This window comes from Uloborus diversus, chromosome 2, assembly GCF_026930045.1.
Source record: "Uloborus diversus isolate 005 chromosome 2, Udiv.v.3.1, whole genome shotgun sequence".
Taxonomy (NCBI): Eukaryota; Metazoa; Arthropoda; class Arachnida; order Araneae; family Uloboridae; genus Uloborus; species Uloborus diversus.
Genome location: NC_072732.1, coordinates 109,920,422 through 109,946,172, shown reverse-complemented (window position 1 = coordinate 109,946,172; position 25,751 = coordinate 109,920,422). Strand labels below are relative to the sequence as shown.

Genomic DNA, 25,751 nt, shown 5'->3' with positions numbered 1-25,751 from the left:
AAATTAGGCAGTGACAGATCAAATAACATTTAACTGACAATTACAACTTAAATTTTTTACCAAAAATTAAATTAGATTATCTACAGTTCAATGGTACACATTTCTGGAAATTATACTAAGTGTATCATAAAAAATGTAAATCATGTACCTATTATCTAATAAATTAGTAGATATAAAAAAAAGATACTCCTCACCTGTATCTTGTTCTTATTTTTTGCAAATATAAATTCTCCACCTTCAAAATCTTCGTTTAAATAAACAATAGAGCTAAAGATTTAAAAAATACATATGATTACTATAAAGAATTTTTTTATTTATTTTAGATTTTCTTCCTCCAAAAATTAGTAATCTAATTAAAATAGAGATACTACATTATTTACAAGATATTAAGACACAAATTGAAACACAATGACTAAAATACAATTCAGGTCAAAATTGAAGCATTACCGAAAAGAAAAAAACTTTTATGCGTGTAACTGATGGATGTAAAACTGCTATTTAAGTTCTAGCTAGTATAAAAATACAGTAATTGTGCCTATTACTGGTTTATATAGCTAAGAAAACTGAAGAACTTCAGGGCATCTTATGAATACATGGCGAAAATTCTATACTGTAAAATACAAACCTATAATCTCTCCAAGTATAAGCAGGCTTTTCTTTAAGGCACTCTCCAGTGGATTTTAGTATGCAGTTATCTGCATGAATCGGGTGACTGAGATCTTGACGAGAACTTGTTGAATCTGAAACAGTACATTAAAAGAGATTTATGGCACATTAAACGCATCGAGAAAGACAGTATTAGAAGCACATCAGAACTTATTTGTATCTCTGGTAAAGGTAAAATTTTTATATTCATCTTTTAAACTGTTTTCACAACAAACTTTTAAAAAGGTAACATTTGTCGATTACTCCATTTTAGTAATAAAAGCATGTTTCTCTGTTTAGTGCACGGTGTTGAGACTATTTGACTCAATATTTTCGAGCTTGGTTGAAAATGTATTATTCTTGGGGTTTTTTTTTTCATTTCAATCTAACAATTTTCCTTGATATATATATATATATATATATATATATATATATATATATATATATATATATATATATAGTAAAATGTGTAGTTTCACATACACGGGTAGCACAGAAATAAGTGTATGTAACAACGAAGATAAACAACAACAACAACAACAAAAATGAACATGGAACGTTAAAAAATAAACTAGGAACATTGAAAACAAGAATTGATGAAATCATGGGTATTAAACTGCTGCTACGTTTACGAAGAGCTGGAGCAGCTGGCATATTAAATATTCTGCAAGGTTTCTGTGCGGGTCAGTATCATTATGATGATATCAATGATACTGACCCGCACAGAAACCTTGCAGAATATTTAATATGCCAGCTGCTCCAGCTCTTCGTAAACGTAGCAGCAGTTTAATACCCATGATTTCATCAATTCTTGTTTTCAATGTTCCTAGTTTATTTTTTAACGTTCCATGTTCATTTTTGTTGTTGTTATTGTTGTTTATCTTCGTTGTTACATACACTTATTTCTGTGCTACCCGTGTATGTGAAACTACACATTTTACTATATTTTCAATACATTTAACTACTTTAGCTGCAACATTGCGCTGTTTAAATGTAGAATATTTTACATCAATTTTGATCATTATATATATATATATATATATATATATATATATATATATATATTACGTTTTTAAAATTTCCTAACATTTCCTAATTTTTATTGATTGATAAAATTACGACTTTTCCCTGATCTCCTGGTCCTGACGTCACCTTGGAGATTGATAAAACATAATACATAAGGTGAGTTGGGGGAAGTGCAGCCCTTAAATTGTTCGACTTCATTAAGGTCTAGACATTACAAGACTTGATACAAATTTTTTAATTTTTATTTTGTATGTTACCTGTTTTAGTGTGTTTCCCAAGACATGAGCCTGTTAAAATCATTGCAGTTAAAAAAATGAAATTTTTTTTAAAAACTATTGTGCTCTAGGGCCACACTTTCTCAATAAAAGTGGGGCAAGAGCATCACCTATCTGAATTTTTTTTAAAAATCGTTTGAGAAAATAAGGGGCAAGTGCAATCAATAAAGTATTTTGTCCTAATAAAAAACGATTTTTTTATTTTTATTTTCACCTATTCATTGGGAAGTAATTACATTTTTCCTAACAAAACCTGTCAATGTAAAATGAAGAACGTTCAAGAAACAATGGATTATTAAACAAAATTATGAAGATTTTATTTCAGATTAAATAAGGAACATGAAAGATAACTTATATTATGCTAATAAGCTTAAAAAAACAAAAACAAAACTTGCATATCAAGGAATAATCTTTAAAACTTGAATATCAACGAACTTAAATAAAATATTAACTTAATAATACAAAAGGTAACTATACAACTGACAAAAGGTAACATGTCTTTGGCGAACTTGAACATATTTTTTTGTATAAGTACACTTAGTATAATAATTAACAATTTAATTTATATTAGATTCTGAAAACGTTACTTAGAATATCAAATTTCCTCTACGATCTGAAGAGGGATTTGGAAGGATTGAAACAATGTCGTCGTCTTGGATCTCGCGAACGCCAGTGCCTCAGATTGACGGCAATCATGTGTTCTATTGCAACAGATATTGCAGGTGGCCGGCCCATCGTTGTGGACTTCACTCCACGCCGACCTTTCAGATGATCCTGTAATGTTGCCCGCGATATTTTGAAATGCCGGCTCGCACCTTTACAGGTTAGGGTGCCTGAACGTATCGCTTCTAAAGCAGCAGAAAGTTCTTTCCGACGGCAGGAGCCAGCTTTTGACGTAATTCTTTTGTAATTCCGCACTATTTTTACTAAAAATATTAAAAAAAATTGGAGCAATATAGACTAGTGACACTTATTGTTAGTTAGACAATGATACAGGGTTTAAAAATTAATTACATTGCTTCATTAAATCGTTGCAAGCAAATTATATCTGTCATAAAAGAACATTGCCAGATTAATGGGAAAGTGCAGCCCCAAAAAATGCGAGGCTGCACTTGCCCCTTTTTTTCGGGCCGCACTTTCCCAGTCGTATAACTTTCTGGGGCATGTGCAGCCCTAAAATTAATTGATTTTAAAGTAAAAAATAATGAATCTCAGCTTTAAAAATACGAAAAGTAGACATGAAATAGTTGTACTTACGTTTTGGAAGCACGAAAAAGTGAGAATAACAACAGAAGAAACGATGATTTCTCGAACCATAACAACATGGCACTGTAGTGGGAATGACAAAAGTTAGGAAACGAGAGAGGGAATAGAGTTACCATTCAAGTAGCGCGATCTAACGCACGCAGTGCAAAGTAATAACGTTTACCAAGCTACCTAGATAGCAGCAGCCCTTGCAGAAATTCCCGGTGTCTGATTATCAACCTAAGCCGCACTTGCCCCAAGACCGCACTTACCCCAACTGACCTTATGTAAAACGTCCGAGAAGAATCATCAGGGCCCTCAGATGAGCAGCAGTATCATTCAACATCAAATGACATCCAGTTAACAATTAACAGGCACATTAACTTTCAAGACACATAGGCGGTAGGCTTGATAAGATCTAGTAGATCAAGTATCCCATAAGCAGCAGACAACATCATTACAAGTGACAAGCAATATACATATCGACAGAATATAGATGCTCCAGTCACCATCATTCCATGATTGTCTACCATTAATACGAAAGTTCCATAAATATTATTGGGTAGTTTTCAAAAGGTGGGAGCAAAAAAGTTAATTCTGAGCAATTTTTAAATTTTTCAAATTTGACGCCAATTTTGTTTTTATTGCATAGTATGTATACCTAGAACATCATATATAAACATAAAAAGACAGCAGGTATTTATAAAAATTATTAAATAGCAGTTTAATGATGGGTCCGTAGGTAACAAATTTTGGACATAGTTGTCCAGTAGGTAACCTATTTTGGACATCATCATAATGTAAATTTCACAATTTTTGAACTTTTCCAATGAAAATTTTATTTATTTTTAAATGCTGCAATTAAATATGGAGAGGATTAATGAAGTACTTTGGTCTTTAAATAATAAAATTTTGTTATGGTTTCGTAGAATGCGAAAATAAAACCCATCTATTTTGCCAGTGCAGGTGATAAAGTTGCTATAACTGATGCAATTGGCAAAAACGGGAAATCCCCACTGGTAACCCTTTGCTCTTTGCTTATTGTACGCTGTGAGTTGTCCCCAATCGGGGTTTGCTTGGAGATTTTTGTGTAAAGAAGAGTAATACCTAAATATTAGAACATTGAGGAACTATTTATTAAATAATTGCAGTTTAGCTGTTGATTTATTGTTGTAATTAGAAAACATTTTATCCAAAATATTAGTTGAATAACATATAACCATGTTTGAAATGTTGCAGAGTTCTGAGCTGCCTCCGTTTTGTTTACTTAAATGCGTTCGTTACGATCGCAAACTTGTGTTTCTATTGTTATTCATGTAAATGTTCAATGCATAAAGTATTAATTATGCAAAATACTAATGGATTATAGAAATTAACATTATAAGAACCTTTTTATTAAGGTTATAAGACAGTAGATGATTTATAATAATGAATAAATAGACAGAATTATTGGCGTCTAGATCGTAACGCAATTTTTACATCTCACATGTACGTTTAAGAAAAATGATTTTGCTTCAAAGATACTGCATAAAAGCATATGAAAACATTTTAAAATAATTAAAAATTGATTTTGAGGATTCAAAAATACCCCTTTCAAACATATAAATCGTATACTTAGTTCTCACATAATAGCATTGTCCAGATCGTAACTTTTGGACATACATCAAACTTCCAATTTACTTTTTTTCTAAAATTGTTTTCAAAATAAATAACACGTCTTTACTTCTGTAATTTGTGGAAAATATTATCAAAAAATTATTCAGTTTGAGATTTATACCCTTAATTTTTTTGAAACACTATGGAAATAAATTAAAAAAAAAATTTTTTTTGATGGTAAATTTGCTCAGTTAACGTTTTGAATGTTCAAAAATTGTGCCTTTTACAACACTAATAAAAAGTATAGAAGCTAATCTAAGCTCTGAAAAACAATTCCACGGCACTGCATGGGGAAAATAGAGCTGGGCTCCCAAACTGAAAACAACCAGAACAACATCAGAATCAGAACATCCTTGATTGATTGATTGGCGGCTTATTTATATGGTTACAGGTACGGTACGTAATGATGTGACGCAATCCATTTCTACCTTGAGCTAATACGTCTTAACACAGTGAGTTTTGCAAACATAGAATCAATTGAAATTATTTTCGCAATGCTTAAGGCCAGATGCTACTCAACAAACTTGATTACATCTCACATATAGTAACACCGTGAGTGGAGACGCCATTAATCCGGAGAGGTAAAACGAAATAATACAAAGTAAATTTTTATGAATTTGAAAAATACCTTGGAAAATATGTATGTAATGTCTCTATATAAATATGAAGGCTTTAGCCCAACATATACGAATAATGCCAATTTTACGTGTTAGCACTTGATACTGAATTTACAAATATACTAAATTTATTTACACAAATATTTGTAATGTTTTCTATAAAATTGATGCCAAGCTCTATAGTGAAATTTAAGCAATAAACACTATGCTTATAAAAACAATTTCTTACACTTACCTGGTAAAGCAGTGCGACAAACAAGATGTGTGTATGCAAAAAAGAGCTCTGTTTCTAGGTTAAAGAATACCTCAACAGCTTTCCGAGCTTTTTCACTGACATTTAAAAACAATTCAGCAGCCAAAGGATTCAAAATTCCCCTTTGAGATAGCTGGAAGAAAAAAACTTATCAGTATATTTTTCCTAAATATAACATAAAGTATACAGATGGAAAGATTTCATTAAAAAAATCAATAATATTAACACTGGTTTTATATTTCATTTTACTAATAGCACAAAAATCAATCATGAATACAACAATCAATTGCAGATAGAGTATTGAAAACCTATTTCACAGTATAACATTTAAACTATTCTCTTAACAAAACTGTACATAAAAACTTATTATTCTCCTAACCTTCATTGACTTTTGAATTTGTTTAGGGATCTTAATTGAATTTAAGAAAAAAAATCTTGTTGATCCACTTGGCTACTTATTTAACGTTTGAATAACTTCCAAAGGCTTTGGATGAAAACTACCAGTGAATGCTTTAGCACTAAAGTGTTTCACACTTCTCATAAATTACTTGCTAATCTCTGTCTCTGTGGGTGTCTGCAAGTTTAAATCTTACCAACTAATCAAACTTTGTAAACCAACCAACTTGACTGTTAATGTGATACAGAATAGTATACATTATTCAAAACTAAATTTTTCATTAATGAAAAAAAAAAAGACAGTATATACTCATGCAAGTTTTTTTTTCTATACTTCTTACATGGTTTTTTCATGCTCCTTAAACATTTTCTTCCTTACTAAAGAGTAGTAAACTGCAGATAATGATTTTTAGCTTCAAGAAATTTGCTGTTTCTAAAAGAATTGGCCATCTAAAAGAACAATTACAGAAACAAAACTGTGAAAGAATATATCTGCACCTCAGAGCCAGACTAACGCAAGGCCAAAAATAGTAATTTTCAGGGTTTTGCTGCCTTAGATGTAGAAACTTATTCTGCATCGAGTCATCACAACCTAATTCTTAAAAAAAAAAAAAAAAAAAAACCATTTTTAGTTATTTACCAGCATAAAAGAGCGTGAGCACCCATCTTTGACAGATTTCAGACAAATGTTTTTCTGCTCTCCAGCAAGGTTCTGAGGTACAGATATATGCATTCACTTATACACTGAATTTTTGAAACGCACAAAGTGAAATATTGATTGATTTAAGGTGCCAGAAAAGAAAAATTTAATTTGTAAAAGAATAATGACTCCAGAAAGAGTTTAGAGAACATTCAACTTAAGTAGTTCTTAGATAAACATTAATGCACTGCAGAACTGATTCATACGCATGCTACAGAAGCATATTTTTTTTTAGTAATTAAAAATCAAATAATATTATTTTATACCATAGCAGCTCTAGCAACAGTTAAGCCTTCAAACATTTCAAACTGTGTATGCGGAGATTCTTTTCCATTGTAGCCATCACCATATAAACCACCTCCCTAAAAAGTTTTGAAGTAGAAAAAAATTACTGCATAGTTGAAATTAAAAAATAAATAAAATGTTTTAGGTAAAGTATAAGTTCTTCAAGCAATAATAAAATAAGTGCAATTAAAATTAAAAAAAAATTTTTTTTTCACCATCTCAACACACAAGACCATCAATCATCTTCAAAAATTAGAAACTTGAAAATCTATTTCTGAATAAGGAAGATTCAGCAAATCATGTTAATACAATACAATAATTTGATCAATAAAAATGCTTTGAAAAATTTAAATACGTGTTAGCTATTGCTCCTATTTGTAACTAATAATTTTTTTTTTTTGCACAAACAATTATTTGCGCACACAAGCTAATATAAAACATATAAAATAATGTTTTTTGAAAACATCTTTACTAACTAAACGTTCCCTTTAAAATGACTTTTTTTTCAACATGAAATAATCAAGGTTTTAGAATGTATGACAGTGTTTTGAAAAAAAAAAAAAAAAAACTTTATTAAATACAGAAACAGTTTTTGATAGTTCAACCAAAGGTTTATGGAGATCATTTTCATAACTGGCAATTATAAAAATGTTCTTATCTTAAATGATATTCTCAATATTGCATTTACAAAAAAAAAAAAAAAAAAAAAAAGGAACAATATGTCTTTGCCTCAGAGCAACAGTAAGATTTCCTACTGTTGCTTTGAGACAACAATATAAGCATGCACTTATACACCGAATTTTTGAAAAACACTGAGTAAAATATTGAATGATCCAAGTTTCCAGAAAATAATAATTTAATTTATTGAAAAATAATATTTTATAAGCACCTAGGGGTGGTCATGGCGCAGACTGCGCCATTGAAATTTTCGGGGAGGGGGGGGGGGTATTTTAAGGGGTATTTTTCTCATTTGGGGGGGGGCAGCCTTTGGCCTTAGAATATTGAACTTGAGCAGCGCATCTATAGTATATAGCTCTGGCAGTGGGCTTAGCTAGTCTGGAGAAGATTTCGTCCTCTATGATAATTATTCTATCTGTCTAGTGCTATCTGTGTCATCATGTAAAACTTTATAGAACATGGTAAAATGCATGAGTTAAAAAAGGCATGGAACTGGAGATTCAATGGCTGATAAACTTTGATATGCTAACTAACCCTTTCACTGTTGAGATATTTGTTGTTAAAGTTTGCAGTTAGCTTTCAACTATCAGACTTAATTAACTTTTATAAATATTATTATGAGACAAGAAAAAGGGATGAGAGTTTTACGGCTTATGCTCAACATAAAGTATCCTGTGCTTGGCTCTTGTCATTCTAGAGCGACATCAGCAAATGACACTGCAACCATAAGCTGTCTGTAAGCGGACATAGTAGAGAAAGTGCTAATAACAACACAAAGTAAAATACATTCAATAGTTTTAGAAACAAAAGTACCTCGGCCAAATCCATCAGTTGCTGACACTCATTTTCAGAAACTACGTTGGAGAAAACGACTCGGTTTGATCCATTCAATTCTCTTTCTTTCATAACAGGAAGTATATCAGAAGATTTGAACCATGCTGTTATCTCTTTTTCAGAAAGCTTGTCTTTCTTCTTGCCTAAATTCTCATGACTAAAGGTTGCAGCCTTTGCAGATGACCCAGGTGGAGGCATTGGAGACTTTGATGTCTGTAAGAACAAATAAATTCTGAAAACATGATTCCATTTATATAAGTGTTGTTCCCTTAAATTGATTATCTTTATTTTTTTCCAGCTACAGCACTGTATATAGGGTGAGACTGAGGATTCTTGATCCCCACTTTAGTTTTCAATTTTTTTTATCAGGTGCAAATTATCAGTTTTTTCTTTCTTTTTTTTTTTTAAATACGTGAACAATCACAATTGTTTCCTCTATCTGACAATATTTTTTTCAGTTGAAACTAAACAGATAGTTTTGCTTAAATATTTTTTTATCAATATTTTTAAAAAGGGATCATGATGTATCCCCACATCAAGGGATAATTGATCCCTTCATGGGGGATCAGTTAAAAAAAAAAAGTACGTGAACAAAGGTAATTTTTTCTCTATCTGACAGTATTTTTCTTTTTATTTGAAATTAAACAGATAGTTTTGGTAAAATAATTTTTTTCAAAAATTTCATAAAGGGATCATGTATCCCCACTGAGAAAATACGTAGACTTTTCATTAGATCAGAAATTTACCTATAGATTTTAGTTTTCTACATAATGTTTCTAAAAAATGACAATATTTCTAATTTTCTTTCTTAGATGATGATAATGTGAACACAAAAATAACATTGTTTTAAATTCAACTAGGAAATTTGTAGAAAAATGTACACAACTGAACTCAGAAGATGCTTTTGATCAATTACTTACCCTCCAATACAGTTTTGAACAATATATTTTATAAATAAAGCTATCAATTCTTCTAAAAGTAGTGTAATAAAGCTAAAATTAAAAAAAAAACTAATAAAAAAATTACAATGATAGCAACAAAATTCAACTTATTTAATTCTTGTCTTGTCATAATAAAATTAGGAGTTTTTCAATTGAATGATTTTTTTTAAAGAAAAATGTAAGTATCTGTATAGTACTTACGAAAAAGAAAAGAAAGCCTAGCATATATTTTCAAAACCTGAAAACTCAAATGCAAACACTACAGCTGTTGTAGTTCTTAAAGTTCCGCTCTATCTAACTGAATGTAGCATCTTAACACATTCACTTTCATCTGCTACACTTTTGTCAATTTTTTAAGGAAAAATAGATTGCTTAAGCACATTGTTTTTTCATTAAAAAACTTATTTCAAACTCTGGAAATCCAACTTTTTATTGTATTTAGTTTACATAGTGGGCAACTCTCTTTTTCGTTGTAAATCTAAATGTAGCAAAATCTTTTTTTTTTTTTTTTTCAAATTCAATCAAGGACAATCAATATCAGCTTGTTCAAGCTCATGTGACTGATCAGAACATAATTAATCAATAGGGTTAGTTTATGTTTATATGTTTGAGGTGTTATGTGTAAATAAAAACCCTCAGTTTAGTTACAAGTGTGAACTGATATTTTAAATTTTTATTAGATTAACTGCAGTGTCTGTTTATATCTTTCATTCACTCATACTATGATAAATTTTACTATGTTAACATGGTTTTGAATGTTTAAAATTAAAGTCAACTAAGTAAACTACAGTTATATTATTTTCATTGTGTTTACATTGTTATAGGGATACTTGATCCCTGGGCTCATGTAACCGTGAAACTGAAGGGATCAAGTACCCCAAATATGAGATTTTTACAAACATGCTTGTTCTATTATTAATTAGTCAAAATGTTGCGGTCAAAACGTCGCTGGTTCAAAATGTCGCCTGTCCAAAATATTGCCGGACCAAAATGTCGCCTGCCAAAATGTCGCCTGTCAAGAACGTTGCCGGGCAAAAATGTCGCTGTTCCAAAATGTCACAGACCAAAATGTCGCCTGTCCAAAATGTTGCCAATCCAAAATTCTCTCATTCATTTGGTAAGAAAAACGTAAATGTACAAAAATGCTTTTTAACATCAAATTTAGGAATAAAGGTAATTGCCGTTAATGAATGTCTCTGTTAAAAATGGGACTGGAGTTTCTTGATAAAATCTTAAAAAATTATCCCGTTTGGATTTGCAACCCTCGGCTGTTTTTCAGCAAACAAATAGAATACAAGCGTTACGTTATCTTATTTCTTGCGACTCGCTATCTACCAACTGTAAAACGTTTTGACAGCGTTCAGTTCTGATGTTCCCTAAATTATTTTGAACTTTTCTTCGAGAATAGTGTGTTTGCGTTTGTATGTGACCGATTTTTTGGGGCCATTCTACCTCAAAACCTGTAGTGAGAATTCAAACGATACCCGCAAGGACCCATATATGATTTAGGACTGAGTGGTTTTTTGTGTCAATTCATTCAAGATAGTGGAGCAACTGAACGTTTTCATCAATATGCGTGGCTGTCATTGCTCAAGATATGATGAACGGAGTCAAATAAAATGTTAGGAAGCAGCCGGGGGATAGATGTCGGGGCCAATAACACCAGAGGGTGGGGCAATCAAATGTTTTTTCTTTCTTTCTTTTTTTTATTATCTATGACTGATGTATCTCAAAAAGTAATACAAGGATTTAGACAAAATTTGTATCAATTCAGGAAAATTTTGAACAAGAATACTTGTTTTTCTCACAAAGTGGATGAAACCTGTGAAATCCGAAATTTTCCGCAGAAATAATCAGTAACGCTTTGGAATTTTTTTACCATGAGCTCTGCTAGCACTGGCAGAGTTGCGGAAAATGACCAACTCGGACACTTGGAATTTCAAACCTTTGACTCCCAACTCTTAACTCCGATGCTTTTACTCCAAACTCAGTCTGACTCTGACTTTGAGTCGCGCAGCCATTTTCTATAAAATTGTTCCTGTTCTATTTGGCGTTTTAAAGGGTTGTCGTCAGAATTCCAAATTTCGGAAAAAATAGTACTAATTGCTAAAACTTTGTTTAAGGTTCCAACCTGAAATGATCCTAATCTCAGGTTTATATATTTTCATTTCCCGCACATTATTATTGTTTTTTTCTTTATCACATTTGTTGTAATTGACAAAAACAAAGGGCACCTAACTTTTATGCTGCAATGAAAATTCCTTTTAAAGCCTTGCTTATGTGCCAAAATCAATTACAAACACTTTATTTACAACAAATACAAGTCGAAAATGGCAAGGGATACAAATTTGAATTCATTGTGTTTTTTTCGATCACCAGCCCACAATGAAATCGCAACAAACGTGAAAAAGAATTAGACTTGATATTAAAATGGGCTTTAAAAAAAAAGGCTCTATGTACGGTTTGGTAGTTCAAAAAGAACATATCAATAATAAAAATAAAAAATGAATAAAGTGTTCTTGGAAGGAATCGATATTTCGAGTAGCAAATTTTTATTACAAAAATTGTGAAAGAATACTAATTCAGTGTTTATTCAACATCCCCATTAATTAAAGTTCTACAGAAAAAAGGGGAATATTTGACTAATTTAAATTTTTTCTTTTTTTTATATATCTTGCTCAATCGCCCTCTTTTTCTCTTGTCTGTTCTTGAGACGATCTAATGAAAATATATAAATTTAATGTATGTTTCATTGTTTACTTAATTACGTTCTAATGGGGTTGTTTCCTTCAGTCAAAAGTAGTACTTTTAGTCACCAAAATGAATAGAATAAGCAAAAAAATAACACAGAACCAGAAAATTCTTTCAGTTTCCCAGCAGTTATTTTTTAATTATTTTTTTTAAATGTCCGATTTTTCAAACAAGGCGTGATCTTAATGACGTCACAAATGATGCTTTTTGGCACATCTTTCTACCACATTTCCACGTTATGATAATCAAGAAGCGAATTAAAGTTGCGCTCTATGCTTGCCATCAACCATATCGTTGCCAATACACGTGAGTAAAGATACGAATTAAATATTTTGCTCTGCAAATGGCAACACAGAATGGCATTTCATCATTTGTGATGTCATCGGCAAGAAATTTAAACAATGAAAGATCACCGATTTAAGTAATTTTTTAAAAATATTAAACTTCAACAAATTATTTAAAAAATGGTTAGATCCTATGTTTTTAACCATGTTCTTTCAGAAAAAAATCTTATATAATTAAAAACTGAGCATATCTATGTATGTCCAAGCTTCTTCTCCCGAACGACAGTGAACTGACCATCGAACCAGGTATCGATGGATTCGTAATCTTCCCGTCTTCATGTTTGGCTGTTTAACATAATCCTCAGATAATAATTAGTGGGGATATCAATTAAAAACTATTAATTATGACTCTTAGATTTCAAAATCAAATCCCTATTTTTCGAAGACTTTCCTCTATTGAAATTATTATTCAGTGCTTCATCTCAACTTTCCGCAGCAATGCTTTTATTAAAATGTATAGCATGAAGAAAATCATTGAGATGAAAGATCTGTTGCCATTTTTTTTCTCGAATATGAACAAGTAAAATTCTTGTTTTTGTTTTGAGGATTTTCCTGTAATCAGGGGATTTAAAATGTTTACTTTTTGGACCGTTTCCCGCAATCTGCTGCAAAATTTCACTGATTTTTTTTTTCGTTTTGGTTCAAGCCTGAATGTTGAACACGCGTCACTTGACATAACTTTTATTTTCGAGGTGAACCGTGCAAAGCTGGGCGATGCAGCTAGTACTTTTAAAATATTGCAAACGACCAAATTGTGACTCGCACAAATAATTAAAAAAAATCATCTTAAAGCAGAAAGAGCTCCTGTTACCATTTAGTTTTACTTCCATACCAATTTTTTGCCTGAATCCTTGGGTTACATCTTGAGATATAGCAGTCATTATTAAACGAAAAAGAGAATTCCGTTGCACCACCCTTTTGCATGTTTACGTTTGTAATGGTATACAGAAAAACGTATGTTTTTCTGAAAACTATTAACTTTCTGGAATTTGTCTGATGTTTACGAATTAAGACAGAAGAAAATGTTTGGAATTTTTGAAGGAACTTACTTTGAAAGGCAATTAATATTCTTTCGCAACTTTTATGCTGAAAAGCATTGACGTACATTTAAATTTTACTAGCAAATTTTGGTTCGGTGACATTCTGGGCCCGCGACATTTTGAACTGGCGACATTTTGGGCGTATACCATTATTAATAATCAGTGGCAGTTTAATAAAAATATGTCTTAATTATTAACGGCTGTATATACATTAAAATTATACTTTGCAATTTTTTTAAAGTTGTATATAACAGATAATGCAAACTTCAGAATGATTTTCTTGAAAAAAGTTTCCCTTGACACATTTTATCATTTCTTGAGCTAAAACAAAATGTTTGAAAAAGACAAAGAGTTGCCAGTTTTATGTACAAGTATAACTTTAACATTGTTGTCAGGTTTCAAAACTCTACTTAATGATTTTGGCACATTTTTGGGTGAGGGATCATATATCCCCAGGGATCAATCATCCCTAGTATCCCCTATAATTATAATATTACCAATAAACCATGTATAATGAAAAAACTAAAAATATTAGGGAGATTCAAAATTATTCCACGGTAACGATAAGAACAGAAGAAAAAAACGAAACATTTTTTAAATGGGGGAAAAAATTAGACATTAATAATCAGTAAAAAATACAACAAAATCAATACAGACGGTATGATAGGGATGTTATAGAAGACAAAAGATTTGCCAGAAAAGTGATAAATGATATTTTTCGAAATAATTTTGACAACAGAAAGCCTGAGGAGGACTTTAGTAGGTGTGCTGGACAGAAAGTGAAATATAAAAACATTTTGTTGGGAGCCCAAACAAGTTACACAAAACATTACTACGGATACATTGGAAAATTGCAAATCAACTGCAACATTTAAAAAAAAAAGATAAATAAAGCAGAAATTAAAAGGGTTCGAATGAATATATTGTACTAACAAAAAAAGAAATTTGAGATTGATTGGAGGTTTAAAAATTTGAAGATGAATGTAATTTTTTAAAACAAAATGTGATTTTATCACAAGTGCATGAATACAATTTTCTAAACTGCTCACCATTTAAAAGAACGGTTGTTCATTTTTTAAATGAATGAATGGATCCGTTCCTTTTAAGGATTTGTTCTATTTGACCCGTTTGTTCATGAATGACACATCTCTAGTTTAGAGGGACAAATGATCCCAGGGATCAAGTATCCATATGACAATATCAGGGGTAGAAGTGACTGACTTGTCACATATAGGACATTTTCCACAAAAAATATAGGATAAATATAGGACACATTATATGAATAATTTTGCTATAAAAAAAGAAATAATACATATCATATATTACTTAGTTATTCTTATCAATGATTTTGTTTAAAAAAAAAACCTCAAACAAAATTATACCTTACATCTGAAATGACTTTACTGTATCTGAAAGAATGATTTTTGAAAAACCAGTGTACTTTATAGCCTAAATAACTAAACAAAATTTGAACAAAGATAATTTTTATTTTCTCTTCCTCACTCATGATCAATTCCACTGTTCTTTGATTTTATATCTAAACTGAACCCTTTATCAATTGTATTAAGAACAAACAGAGCTTGAGAAGGATCCTTCAGACGTTTTTACGAATTTTCTTTATGGTTGAATGTTTTAGCATGCTGCCTCGATTGCGAAAATCCACTATTGCTTATGGGCACTGAACTGTTGCAAAAATGGCAAAAAGCGGTAAAATCAACTTCTCCTTTATGCACTATGCACCAAAATTTGCAGAATGGTTCCTCCTGGTCCAACAACTCCACACGAAATTTTGTTAAGCGATGCGATTTCGCCATTATAATTCCACTTATTACAACAAAATACGATTTAACATCATAAGGAACTAACATTCCACGATCACAAAATTCCACAAAAAGAAAAGATTGCAAAAAGAAAATTAGAACATTTCGATCAGAAAATGCACTGAACACAAAAATGTACCAACGAATACCATGATGGAAAACAAAACAAACGGCTGTTGACCCCTCCCCGCTCCAAACGCAAAATTCTAAAACCAACTTCAGACTTAGTTCTCGAAACTCCGCCCACTATAGAATGACGTCACATTGCTGTAGCCAATGAGAGAAGGTGCCTGTTGCAGAATTTAGGCTGTTGAGTTTTTTAATTTGAAATTCGTTTGGGCATGTTCTTTCAGCGAAAAATCCGATGCCAGAAAGTTTATTTACTGTTCTTTTTAAAAGATATATAGGGTAAGAAACAGGAATGTAGGACATTTTTGAAAAATATAGGAAATATAGGACAATTTTGATGTTTTTTTTGAAAATATAGGAAATATAGGTTATATAGGACTACTTCAACCCCTGCAATATAAACACAATGAAAACAATATAAATGTTGTTTACTTAGTTGACATTAACTTCAAACATTCAAAACCATGTAGATATTTAAAAAAAACATAAACTTCCATACAAAATGTTTTTTTAAATAAAAATTTCTATCTACTTAATAATAAATAGTCCTTAAATGTGCCTCTGTTTACAATGCTGTTACAAACGGATGAAGATCCTTTAAAATTATTTTTTAAGAGAGAAAATAAGTCATAATTTAGAAAAAAAAAAAGTAACTTACCCCATGTTTTTGACTATGTTCTTTCACAAAAAGATATTTTTGAAAAATAGGAAAAACAACCCAAATGTCAGACAGTTTAATAAAGCAAAATTCGACTTCAGAAGGAGCAATTTAACAAATATTTGTTTCTGTAAATGAGATTAATCTTACTACTATTATATATGCGAAAGTTTGTCTGTATGGATGTATGGATGTATGGATATTTGGATGTATGGATATTTGGATGTATGGATGTTTGTTACTCTTTCACGCAAAAACTACTGAACGGATTTTGATGAAACTTTACAATAATATAGCTTATGCATCAGAATAACACATAGGGTAGTTTTCGTCCCGTTATGGGGGGCAAAACCCCCCTTAGGGGAGCAATAAAATACAATTTTCGTATAAATTCTCTAATATAGGGATGAAAAAATACTTGCACATATTTACATTATATGTCCATCGAAAGCTCTGATATTTCTGCTGAAGATGGCACTTATTCGAAATTTCTAAGTACATTAAAAAACGAGTTATGAGCTTTTTAGTTCCATGTTCGAAGGCTTTCCTAAACTCAATACAGTATTTAGTGTATCATCTCGTCTCCCTGTCGTAAGCGACTATTGTTGTACTGTTGACTATCTTTGCTTTTCGTGACTGTTCAAGGCTTTTCTCAAGTCAAATCTTGAAGTAAGATTTTTGCACAAGATTGGCAAATAATACATGATTTGGCTGATCATTTTCCATTTAAACGGAACTTTAATGTAATTAATGGTTTTTATTACTATTTATGCTGATTGAACACTTACTCATTATCCAATCAACCAGCAGATCGCCAAAATTTTGCAGAAATATTTCCGTAGTTGATGCATTTGACAGTTTTTTTCAATGTCGCTGTTTTTGAAGCCGAAGACTACGTCATAATGTTTCTCAGTTTTCACCATGTAAACAAAATATCGCCAATCAAAGAATCTTTAAAAAAGTTTTTTTTTTACTATGTTAAATAATCCAGCAACTAAATAAGGCAAATACATAAACAATACAAAAACTTCCATTAATTTTTCCTTTTTGCACAATTTCAAACAATCGCCAAATTTTACTACTTATTTTGGAAACATTTCGAATGAAACTCTTTAGCGCCATTTTATGGTGACCAAAAGTATCTCAGCACCTGGCAATAATATCTTTGTAATGAAAATTAATCTATCGTTTTACAAAGTAAGGAAAGAAGGAGGGAGCATCATCGAAGGTATCCCAAAATGATTCCCGCAAATTCGGTAAAATCGCACCAAGAGCCCACAATGATTGAAATTTCCCAAAATAACTAAAGCAAGTATAAGGGGATTAAGAGCAACGTCAATAGAAATACAGAGAAGGTTTTAGACTCCATGTTAAAAAAAAAAGTATCAACAGATTAATCTTTTTAAACATGAGAAGAATAATTTCATGTTTTGGAAATTTGTATATGCTTAAATATATTGCTTTCGTTTCTAAATCAATTCTATTTTGTTCTTTATACTTATTGCTATTTTACTTTTATGGGTAAGGAAGAAACTCTACTTTTAATCATGTCAAAAAGATGTGTTTTAAATTCTTTAAACCAGAAAAAAAAGCAAGTAACGATTTTTTCTCATAATTATTACTGACCCAGGCAACGCCGGGTATTTTTGCTAGTATAAAATAAAATTTATTGCATGATATTCATGCTTTGTTGCGTGTTTTATAAATTTAAAAGTTTCTTTTGCATTTGCAGTGGGACGGAGGATTGTCAATATGAAACTTGATGATATTTTTATTGCTTAGAGCCATTTTGTGTACATTTTAATAATTAAAAAATGTTTTCATTGTCTTTCTTTTTTTTTGTATTTTCCAATAAAAAGTTTTTTTCTCTTAGTATTGCAGTACTGCCAGTCTTTCGATGTGTTACATTTTTATGGGAATGATATAATGAACCTGTTGGATGCATACATTGATTTATTCGAGGGGGGGGGGGCGGGCAAGTCAAACATTAAGATAACTTTACAAGTCGAAGTTGTAAAATTATTCAGAGTAAGTAACTTTGAATTTATTTCTTGAAGGTAGGGGGGAGGGGCTGCGTATCCCTCTCCTTAAATACGCTCTTGACCCCTCCGAACTCTTAAACTGCCACCCCCCTTTAAATACATCCTTGCCCCTCCCCCAAACTTTCAAAGTGCCCCCTCGGAGCAAAAGGTCTGAAAGAAACACTGAACAGAGGGAACCAATATTGCAGAACATTCCATATAATATTAATTAAAAGTAAATCATATTTACTTTCTGAAACTACTGAAATTTAATACTAAATTATGTAAAAATAGAAAAGAAAGGTATCATAATAAAATAAATCTTCATGAGAAAATTTCCACTAGAAATACTTTTGAAAATTGTTTGGACACTAATAATGTTACAAAGAATCATTTTATAATCCCAGTATTTATAACTGATCCCCTTTTGGTGTCTCATTCTTTATGATTTGTTCCTCAAATTGCCTCTATATTCCAAGACAACAATAGTAAAAGTTGTGTTTTTTATTCCTACACTCTATGTTTAAGTGAGATGGAAATTTTAAGCACTCATGTATAAGTACAATTTGAAAATAAAGACTTTTCAATTTTTGAACTGTCAAGTTCTTACTAGAAATTGAAAAAAAAAAAAAAAAAAAAAAAAATCATTTCTAAACACAACAAAATAAAATTACCTCAGAAGTGTTTTCAAGTTTGAAGAAATTTTCAATTGCTTCCAGTAAATTAGATTCTCTTTTGTATTGGGTATAGTAATCAACTGCTTCCTATAAAAAAAAAATAAAGTTTTAAAAGTCATAGACAAATTCACATAGTAGGGAGTTTTTTATGATATGGTTAAAACTTTAAATGATTAACCTCTTGCATGACAAAATGATTAAAAAAATATAGTAAAAAAATCTGTATTAGTAAAAAAAAAGGACCTTGATTCATAAAACTTCTATTGATTAGTGATCAGTAAAATATTGTGAAGGGATGAGATAATTAACATATAAATATTTATGATTTTCCTATATCCAACATGAATACCACAGATTTACATGATCACAATTTAAAAACAAATAATATAATTATGTAAATAAAAATGAACAAAGCCCAATCTTTACAGTAATTAGAAAAAATAAGTATATTTGTATGAGATATATACATTCTGTAAATTAATTAGTTAATGGTTTTCACCTATATTAAATAACATATAGAAATTAGAACCTTTCTTGGAGTGAACCAATCTTCAGAAATGGATGGTTGGGATGCGTAAAAATGCTTGTTAGCTAGCATTGTCTCATCATTGGGATGAAAAAGTAAAAATGATTGTACAGCTGCACATGTCTCTTTAAATTTATTAACTAAAAAGGAAATTTTTAGATTTTAAGAACATGATTTCTTTACATAACTCTACAAAACAATTTCATTTTATAAACATATTACTAAAAGCATTATTATTATTATTGTTATTTTAAAGGCAACTGCACGTCACAATAAAACTTAAGACACTAGATCTTCTTTTAGTAACTGGAAACTACTTAACTCATAAATTTTTATTAAACAGCAATCCAATACAAAATCTTATCTGATTTATTTTTCAGTCAACACAAAATTTCATTAAATTATAATTATACAGCTAAGAAAATACATAAAATATTCAGCATGAAAGAAAAGCATACCTTTATAATAATTAAATTGCAAGTAGTGATAATGATTTGTAAATAATTGATCATGCTTTTGTCCAAACATGTAAGATAGTTTCTTAGGACAATTCAATTTGCATCTCAATGAATACGTCCAATGATCTAAAAACATAAAATATACAGATGTATATTAAATACAATATGACAAATGTTAAAATTAAAGTTGTAAGACTATACAAAGAACTGTTAGAACTAAAACACTGAAAAATATTTAAAAAAATAAATATAAAAAAAACGAACAAACTAAGTTCAATGAAAATAGATACATAATTAAACTTAAATACAGCTGTCATATATATATTTTAATTTTGCAATTTTATAGAATTACATTTTTGAAAACTAGAAGGAAAATCATTCATTCAAACAGAAAAGGTCGCTTTAATGTACCAACAAAAGTCGCATACAAAGTATGATGTAAGTGTAGGCTGTAGTATTTTTTCGGTGAAAAACATCCAGTCATTCATTTTTCCCGATACCATTTTACTGTAATTTTCAAAACAACTAGCAGCATTACAATTAATGTGTTGCTTGTTTTTGAACACTTTTGCATAACTGAATGGTCGCCTGGAACAACATTAGGTGTTACAAAATACAAATTTTACAAAAGAGCATTTTTTCTGAGAGCTCAATTAAATTTCAAAAAGTTGACAAGAAAATGTCACTACTAATGTTGCTCAGCTGTAATAAATGTTTTCCTCCAAAGTGTAAAGAAAAATCCAGATTCAATTTTTAACAACACAACCAACATTATTTCGCCAGAAAACCAATTTTGAAAAAAAAAAAAAAATCACAAAAAATGTGTGTGTTCCAAGTGACCATTCAACTGGAAGATAAATGGCAATAAAATTGTTTCAGCATATTAAACTTAGTAATGCATGTTTCATTCATTAAGCATATTTTTTGGGAGATAAGGCACATTATCCAAAATCCGAAAGATTTTTTTCCAGCTCTAAATGGTCATCGCATGCCTCCCAGAAAATATAATACTTGGTTTAGTGAAAGAATAACACATGCAAATCCCGAAGTAACAGCTAGAAACAGGCTCTGGGCCCAGCTAGGTCAGTAATGTTCAAAAGGATAGGAAATTATTCCCTTACATAAATGTAAATGCATTTTACCCATACTAACATATGATTGGCAAGTTATTATAGAAGATAAATGAAAAATAAAATATTCTTTGAAGCAATATCATTTTGAGTAATATTGTCACCTGATTCGTGTAATTTGTGAGGTCCCCTTTAGTCAACATAATCATTTGCAATGTTACATATATATGTAATTTTAACAAGGGATTTTTTACAGTGGAAAGTTTTCTTAGAATCCATTTACTTGGTTCAATAAAAACATCAAAAAATGTTTTGCCAGTGTGTGTCAAAGTGGTTAAGAGCCATTGTCTGTAAGAATCAGGCAGTTTAAAGCATTTGTGATTGTTGACATTTTTAATTTTTTTTATTTTCACATATGTTGTTCCTTATCATAAATGTAATGTAAATCCGAAATTTGAGCTTTGTCTGACTCACCGTTTTTGAGAAAACAATGTTTTTTTAGTTTAGGGGGCGTGGCACATTTTTGCTGGTTTTTCAAATTTGCAGATTTTAATGTGCTTATTGCTTGAAGCGTCCTTATAATGACATGGATTTTTTGATTCCATATTACTATATGGTCTTGTTAGATATTGTTACAGCTGTCAAATCGGTGACACTACGAGGGCGACGCCCACAAACTCCGTTTAAAAATGACCGAAAATGAATTTTTTTCTATATTCAAGGCCAATTTTCTCAAAGCGTCTTCATGATGACATCAACATTTTTAGATCATTTTCTAACCACATTTACATACATCAAAAATATGTATCAAAATTGGTGTCACTATAAGGGCGCCAGAAGATATTGGAATTTTTATTCGATAAATTTCACAAAAGCACAAATATTTAGAATCTAATTACAACTGATACCTCATAGCAGATATCTGAAACTACATTAGGTTGATAAACAACATGTTTGTCTAACATTTGCACAAAAAAAAATCGGTGTCACTCCTATTATTTTTGGAAATATAATTGTTTCAAGTTAGTACGTCATGGCGTTTTTTTTATATTTATTTATTTAATATTTTCACACCCAGATTTTTTTTTGTACATATTTATTTTTAATTTAATACAAAGAAGTGTACCTTATAACATAAACAGCTTTGGGCAGCAAGAGAGTCTTTTTCTTGAATAGAAAATGCCCGTTTTGATATAGGTACCAGGTGGATCTATTGTGCATAACATGTCTAGACTATTATACCAATACTCGTCTTGTTTTTTCCGGCCAAACAAATTTATTTATTCCAATTGTTCTTGACATGCATTTGACATAAACTTGCAAATGGTCAACATCTACTCTTTTTCTGGGATACCATGTTTTCCCATGCTTTAGTGCTACAAAATTAGCAGTTTTCAATAAGAGATGACCGTCTTTCTGAAATTGGTTTGATTTGATTTTTAATGTTTTCTCCGTTTTGGTCTACGTTATCCTCAAATTCAGTTTTAGATTCTGAATGTTCGCTTTCTTCAATAATCTCATTTGATGTATTGAGAATGCATTCGTTTTTTTGTTTCTTCCATCGAAAAAAAAGGGATAGGATTTGGTTCATAGTACAATACTCTGAAGCAAGGAACAGTTTTTTCACCGTTACGAACTTTATTTCTCATCAAGTGTGCAACTTGTCAGGGATGTTATTTTTTCCCAGTATTTCCACCAAACGTAAATTGTTCTTATAAATACTGCTTCTGTTTTGAAGTGAACTTGAACTGAGCTCGTAAAGATAGGGCCCATCCAATTTCATTAAATTGAACTTGTGGCAATGCAGGGGTATTTATTAGTTGAAAACTTGAAGCATTTATATAAGATGTTTGTAAGAGCTTCTCTCTATACATCTTTCGTATAAAATCAATTTGCAAGTTGAGGTCAAACGTATGGTAAGAACAATTGGAATAAATAGATTTGTTTGGCCGAAAAAACAAGATGAATATTGGTATGATAACCTATACATATTATGCACAATACATCCGCCTGTACCTATATCAAAACGAGCATTTTCTATTCAAGAAAAAGACGCTCTTACTGCCCAAAGCTTTTTATGTTAAAAGATATACTTTTTTGTATTAAATTAAAAATAAATATGCTCAAAAAAACTATCTGGGGGTGAAAAGATTAAATGAATAAATATTAAAAAAACGCCATAACGTACTAACTTTGAACGATTATATTTCTAAAAATAATAGGAGTGACACCGATTTTTTTTTGTGCAAATGTTAGACAAACATGTTGGTTATCAACCTAATTTAGTATCATATCTTTGCTATGAGGGCGACAGTTGTAGTTAGATTTTAAATATTTGTGTTTTTGTGAAATTTATCGAATAAAAGTTCCAATATCTTCTGGCGCCCTTATAGTGACACCAATTTTGATACATATTTTTGATGTATGTAAGTGTGGCTAGAAAATGATCTAAAAATGTTGGTGTCATCATGAAGGCGCTTTGAGAAAATTGGCCTTGAATATAGAAAAAAAAATTCATTTTCTGTCATTTTTAAACGGAGTTTGTGGGCGTCGCCCTCGTAGTGTCACCGATTTGACAGCTGTAACAGTATCTAACAGAGCCATATAGTAATATGGAATTAAAAAATCCATGTCATTATAAGGGTGCTTCAAGCAACAAGCACATTAAAATCTGAAAATTTGAAAAACCAACAAAAATGTGCCACGCCCCCTAAACAAAAAAAAATTGTTTTCTCAAAAACGGTGAGTCAGACAAAGCTCAAATTTCGGATTTACATTACATTCATGATAAGAAACAACCTATGTGAAAATAAAGAAAATTAAAAATCCCAACAATCACAACCTGCCTGATCCTTACAGACAATGGCTTTAACCTGTTGATGATTCTGAAGTATAGAACTACATCTAAAGCAAAAAAGCATTCATATCAGTCTTGCCTTTGCAATTTTTGGTATGAACTTCTTCCCTACATAAGTAGTAAAACAACCTTAGAGGTAAAAGCTATGCAACCTTCTTCCTCAGGGCATAGAGTTAAAAAATTTAACTATTGAGATTTTACATAAAGCAGCAACCTGTATTGCATAGAATAAGAACAACATTTAACCACATGACATTAACGTGCAATACACCGGAAGCCCAGTAATCACATAAAAAGACTTCAGTTTCGCGTTTGTGGTGCACTCATCAGTCTGGAATAGTAAGTAAGTGAGCTGGAGGCATCTCACTTATTCATCAATTATTTCAAATCAAAATTTCATGACATCATTAAATTCTTACTAGTTATTGATACAAATAATTCTTCTTGCATTAATTCTGGCAAGCTTCCTTCACACAGGAAACGACAATTTTCTTCAGCAATCAGATATTCTTTCAGAGAAGCTTCTATTACTTCTATGGAGTCAGCAAATTTTCCTTCCGAATAAAGAAGTGCTCCTTTCAAGAAAAGATCCTGCAATGAAATTTCAGGAAATTCAAATTTTCTGTAGTTAGTGGTAAAATGAAAATAATGAAGATTTATTTGTTAAAAAATTCTTTATGCAACTAAATGTAACAAATTTGCAATTATAATGAGACATTTTTTTTAACGGATATAGCAGACACATTCTTAGCTGATCACTGCTTAATTATTTTTGATCAGAAATTTTGTTTAAGTGTTGGAGGAGGGAAGTCAATATTAACTGTTTAGTGAAGAGAAAGCTTAATTTATTTTCTGAAAAATATGCGTTTATTAGTGGAATATTGTTTCTCAGAAGTAGAACAGTAAACAATTTTGGATTTCAAATGATTATTTAAAATATTTCAATGGCAGATAAGAAAAATTACCAGCAACTCTTATGACAAAAAACTCTAGAAAAAAAAGAAAAAATTAATAAAGATTGCTTATTGTTCTTACTTTTTATGTTCTGATCTTTTCTCAAAGTAGAGACAGTTTGTGGTAGTTTAGAAATACATTTTTAAAAAATAGCTTCTAAGATTTAAAACTAATTTTCTTCACTAATAATAAAGCTAAAGTCTGGATCTCTATGTTGCACATAGCACCTAGATCATTCAGACGATTTTCATGAAATTTGGCACAGTAGTTTCCAGCATGACGGTGTGCACCTCGAAACAACTTTTTGAAAATTCCATTTTGTTCTTTTTCTATTCCAACATTAAGAACATCTTACCGAGCAAATTACCATAACTTGTACGAGCAAATTACCATAACTTGTACAAGCAAATTACCATAACTTGTACGAGCAAATTACCATAATGTAAACAAACAAACTATCATAACATGGGCAAGCAAATTAACATAGCAAATTGGCGAGAAATTCATCATCCATTTGTAAATATGCAGGCAAATCAAATGACCTATTAATTTTCTACTACAGGCAAAGCCGCGTTGGTCCGCTAGTATTTAATAATAATAATAATAAAAAAAACAAGCAATAATGAATAAAATTGTTCTATAGCTACATTACTTATTTATTACAGGTGATTAATATTTTTGCATGAGGTAGTGACAAGGGCGCCCATATGCAAAATTTTGAGGGGGGAGTAAAATATTTTCCCCATGGTTTAGCAGAATATTTTCTTCATAGAAACTGATTTCAGTACCGATTAGAGTTATTAAACTTTGACATTTTTAATAACTTATTCATTAATTGCTGGAGAAGAAATGTTTTTACATTTTTTCAAAGAAAAAAAATATTAAAAGCAAGGAA

At 30.7% G+C, this 25,751-nt stretch overlaps 1 protein-coding gene across 1 annotated transcript in view; it reads right to left on the bottom strand.

Annotated features, from left to right (window-relative positions):
- The window catches only part of LOC129216477 (prolyl 3-hydroxylase 2-like), a 29,957-nt gene extending 4,731 nt beyond the window's left edge, over positions 1-25,226 (bottom strand). The window contains exons 1-10 of the mRNA XM_054850692.1: positions 25,212-25,226; positions 24,322-24,493; positions 19,976-20,101; positions 19,521-19,657; positions 18,989-19,078; positions 8,590-8,823; positions 7,080-7,175; positions 5,700-5,850; positions 626-740; positions 195-267 (exon numbers count right to left, since the gene is read on the bottom strand). Of these exons, the coding sequence (XP_054706667.1) occupies positions 195-267; positions 626-740; positions 5,700-5,850; positions 7,080-7,175; positions 8,590-8,823; positions 18,989-19,078; positions 19,521-19,657; positions 19,976-20,101; positions 24,322-24,493; positions 25,212-25,226 (1,209 nt within the window). The remainder of the gene's footprint in view (positions 1-194; positions 268-625; positions 741-5,699; positions 5,851-7,079; positions 7,176-8,589; positions 8,824-18,988; positions 19,079-19,520; positions 19,658-19,975; positions 20,102-24,321; positions 24,494-25,211) is intronic.
- Positions 25,227-25,751: the final 525 nt, after the last annotated feature.